Below are 4,363 nucleotides of genomic sequence, written 5' to 3'. Positions count from 1 at the left end.
ATCTCTGCACAGACTTTTCAGAGATGGCACAAGACCTGGGTCAGCCAAACACAAACTTCTCCAACAAAGGAGAAACTTGATACAAATATTAAATAAATGCATTGACAGAAATTACAAGTTAAAATGGGTGCTGAAGGGATTAAAGGTGGAAAAATAAACACAAACTGAAAAAGCTGGAGCCGTACCTCCTCGTAGATCGACCTGAGGAAGTTGAGCTCATCCGTCAGACTGTCCAGCTTTGCCTCCAGCTCAACCTTATTCATGTAGGCCTCATCCACATCCTGGAAGACATGTGCTCTTTAGAAGGTGATATAAAAAAATAAATTGGCTTACTTCTGCTTCTGATGAGAAGGTAAGCACCAAATGATGGCAGTTAACAAGTTAACTTTAAGTGTCCAGTCTACCTTCTTGACAAGGACAAAGTCGTTCTCACACTCTGTGCGCTTGTTGATTTCATCTTCATACCTGAGAAGGGAAACATGTTCAGAAGTGATTTTGAACATTCAGAAATGTTTTGTCTCAGATGGAAATAGCAGCTCTTCACTTGTTCTTGAAGTCCTCCATCAGGCCCTGCATGTTGTGCAGCTCGCCCTCCAGTTTGATCTTGTCGTTGCCGAGCCCATCCAGCTGTTTGCGCAGGTTAGTGATGTAGGCCTCGAACATCGAGCTGATGTTGGAGTGGATGGTGGTCTGTTCCTGGAGCAGGCTCCATTTGGTCTCCAGCATTTTGTTCTGCTGCTCCAGGAAACGGACCTAATTACATAAAAACAACAATCAAATGTTAGGTAATTTTATAAATTTCCCACAAGATCATGCAAATAAAGTTAACATGATTTTGTTGCTTTGTCTTGTATTTGATATTTTCTTATGGGATTGGAAATCCAGCAAAACTATTCTTTAAAAGTGATGTTTAAGGTGAACAAGTCTTTCACTAGATCTAGACCAATTAACTCCTATGACAAAAAAGCAAAAACAGAAGGAATCTCTAAGATGGCTAATATTTTTCACATTCTTGCTTATCTATAGAATCAAATGACAAAGCTATTGTCTAGTCAGTGACATACTGTTGGAACATTATAGTAGCTTTCTTTAATCCCATGTTGGACCTCAGTATTTAGTTTGACCTGTAGAAAGCCCAATGGGCTCCAGAGTCTGTTTCTGTCAAAGAAAGCAGATGGGAGAGACTTCTGAGTGTTAATATTGGGAGATGAGTAGGTGCAATAAAAATTAAATATGTGTCATTATGAAGTGCAGCATGTTATTGTTTAGGCACACCATCAGTAAATGGTTAATCTAAAATGTCTCTATTTGCTGTCTGTGACAAAAACTTCTGATTAGAATGTCTTTGGTTAAGAATGGAAAATGGAAAATGATTGAGATTGGCTAATTGTCCTTTGATTGTATTTAAATTGTAACTGACAGATCAAATGCAAAAACTAATAATATTATGTTTGCTGTTCATTAAATGCATCAAAAGTGACAAATTAAACTTTTCTGTCTGTAAATACATCATGTTCTTTTGCACCTACTGGAAGAATCAAATCAAATACGGGGATGTCCGCTTTGATGCTGAAACTATGATAATCTTTTAATCCTTTTATTTACTACAAGACAGAAAAAGGTGCCACCTGATATAAAGCCATATCATTTAAAAGGGGTGCAGCCTAATCTCCATTTTTATAATAGGTAGTTAAAAAGGCAGCGATGAAGGAAAAGAGATGCTTAATCCTTCTCCTGCATAGCTTCCTGTTTTTCAACAGGGATGGACAAAAAAAGGTGTGGCAAAGTTTAGTCTCCAGACTGCGGAAAGGTAAATATGTAACTACATATTATAGGTTTTGATAAGAGAAGATCAGAAAGACAGCTGAGGCAACTGAAAGTGTACAGGTGATGTTTTTACTGCAGAACTAGTTTGCATACTTATATGTAGTAAAAGAGCAACAGTGAGAGTACATACTCAGAGACACTGCAATTTGAATTTCAAAATTTAACGAGTTGCTGTAGTGCTGAGTTGAGAAAATGCAGACAATAAAGTGAATCAGACAGATAACACAATCTTTGGGTGAAATTTATGTCCCCTTATCTTTGTTTAATCGTTGTTCTGGGTGGAGGAGAGTTGATACCCTGCTACTAAGCAACCATGGACCAGGACATAAAACCAGTCGGCGTTCTTTAAATATTAACCCTGCACCACTGACATCACAGAAGATTTTGTCCAATTAAATTAGATGAACAACTTGTCACCCTTGAACCAATCGAGAACTAATTGAATTGTGACTCAGTGGACCTCAAGGGTGGAAGTCAGCACCTGCCTATCTCCAAATAAGGTCAAGTATTCATATCTTTAATTTTGTCAAAGGAGAACAGTATTTAGTTTGTAAAGCTAACTCATATAGATCCCACTGTAAGTTGCTGTTAATGCCTCTATCAGTATGATCTCTACATCAGGTTTGAAACAGACACTGTTAGAAACTAAGGTGTTCAAAACACTGCACATATTCCTTCTCTGCATCATTGTGTAACCATAGCTGTGTTTCTATTACACATTTGCATAAAACTTTGTAAATATTCTGCAAATGTCAAAAAAAACATAGTTTTGCAAAAGATCAATTAAAATCACATGAATAAGTTTGTTCATGTGTCATTAAAATCAAGCTGCGCCATCCTCCACCAACTACTTCCTGTCATCTTCTACTTCATGGTTTGTGCCATCGGTAACATCTAATTGTTGATCACTTGATTTGAACGATGCGAAAAAAGTGTTTCCATCACAGTTTTGCAAAATAAACCAAATTCAATATGGCCAAAACTTTTTATTGAACAACAAGATACACAAAGACAACTTAAGGCATTCCAGCTTTCCAAGAACCTCACCTGATGAGACCTGATCATAATACACTAGGTTATTCAGTCGTTATCAAGACTGTAAAAAGCGTAGGTGTAGGTGTAGGTCTGCTGGATATTTTAGATAACTTCAATGAGAGGAAGGGTTTTACCATAGCAATCTGGGGCAATCTGTCTGGAAGGATTCAGATATGCAATCAACCATGAATAGATAGCTTTTTTGGGCTTCTTGAATGTGAGGTCACAGCTGGGTTCAGTCCCATCAAAGGAACATGATGGATACAAGACAGCTGACCATGAAAGGACCTCCAAATGGACAAAAGATGAAGAAGTAGAGAAGTGGAAACACACTGTTGTAAAACACCAAGATCCTGTTCTATACAGTTATTGTCTTAGACAAATGTCTAGAAACTTTACCAAACAAGCAGTTCATCAGAACCAGTTGAGGGCATGTTTGCAACTTTTCAATAAGACGTGCAAAGCCAGACATGTTGTAACAAACCAAACATGGACTTTCTAAAACACAGGCATTTCGACTCCCATGGCTCTACTTTTCATTGTTGTTTGGTGTTTGTAAGCTGGAACAGTACCGGAAGCCAGATCGGACACTTCTGAGCTGTTACAGAATAGGGTGGAGCTGCATAATCATCTTCAATGTTTTACTGAGGCAATGATAAGCACTCAGAGTGATTTTATGTGTGTGAGATTGTAGCCTAGCACTAATGCAGTCAAACATCCACTTTAGAGTTAGTGGAAAAGACTAGGGTTAAGGTGTGTCCTAAGATTAGGTTAAAGTTCAGGACAAATCGAGTAACCGAAATGGATGGAAGTTGATACAACGTTCTGATGCGGTTAGAGATACAAACTCATGTTTGTGTGTTTGCAATAGGAGGAAGTGATGACCATTAATCAAAGAAGAACTTACACAATTGGAAATAAATCCAATGTGATGGGCATGAGGTTCTCAACCCAGTGTTGCTTAACAACATCAAGGTTGAGTAACAGCCTTTACAGTCTGTTACTCAACCTTGGACTATACTGCAGCAATTCCTAACAATCTCTTACCTTGTCAATGAAGGAGGCAAAGCGATTGTTGAGGCCCTTGATGTCGTTTTTCTCTTTGGTGCGGACATGTTGGATTGTGGGGTCAATCTCGAGGTTCAGAGGGGCCAGAAGACTCTTGTTCACGCTGACGGCAGTGAGGGGGGCCATGGCCCCTCCATAGCCCATACCCAAACCTCCTGCACCGCCCATGCTGGAGCCGACACTGTACGCAGAGCTGCTGGTCATTCCTGCGCCTCCAAAGCCGCCGCCGTAGGATTTGTAGGACCTACGGGAGCTGAAGCCTCCAGCAGATCCAGCGTAGGAGCTGCTGCTGAAGTTTCCAGGAGAAGCGCTCCTGTAGGAGGTAGTTTTGACCCTGAAAGACATTACGCAGGCTAATTTTTTAAGAAAGGAAATGGAGTTAGGATGTCAGGCAGGCAAACCAGTGAAGGGCAGAGACCAAAGTGGGACAGGC

The 4,363-nt window shown here is 39.8% G+C and overlaps 1 protein-coding gene across 1 annotated transcript in view; it reads right to left on the bottom strand.

Moving 5' to 3' along the window:
* The window catches only part of LOC106935309 (keratin, type II cytoskeletal 8-like), a 10,108-nt gene extending 5,745 nt beyond the window's left edge, over positions 1–4,363 (bottom strand). Inside the window, exons 1-4 of the mRNA XM_015015734.1 lie at positions 3,910–4,363; positions 545–753; positions 405–465; positions 186–281 (exon numbers count right to left, since the gene is read on the bottom strand). Of these exons, the coding sequence (XP_014871220.1) occupies positions 186–281; positions 405–465; positions 545–753; positions 3,910–4,275 (732 nt within the window). The 5' untranslated portion in view covers positions 4,276–4,363. The remainder of the gene's footprint in view (positions 1–185; positions 282–404; positions 466–544; positions 754–3,909) is intronic.

This window comes from Poecilia latipinna, unplaced genomic scaffold (assembly GCF_001443285.1).
Source record: "Poecilia latipinna isolate Pla-1442-1.1 unplaced genomic scaffold, P_latipinna-1.0 Scaffold1946, whole genome shotgun sequence".
Lineage (NCBI taxonomy): Eukaryota > Metazoa > Chordata > Actinopteri > Cyprinodontiformes > Poeciliidae > Poecilia > Poecilia latipinna.
This window is presented reverse-complemented; position numbering and strand designations above follow the sequence as displayed.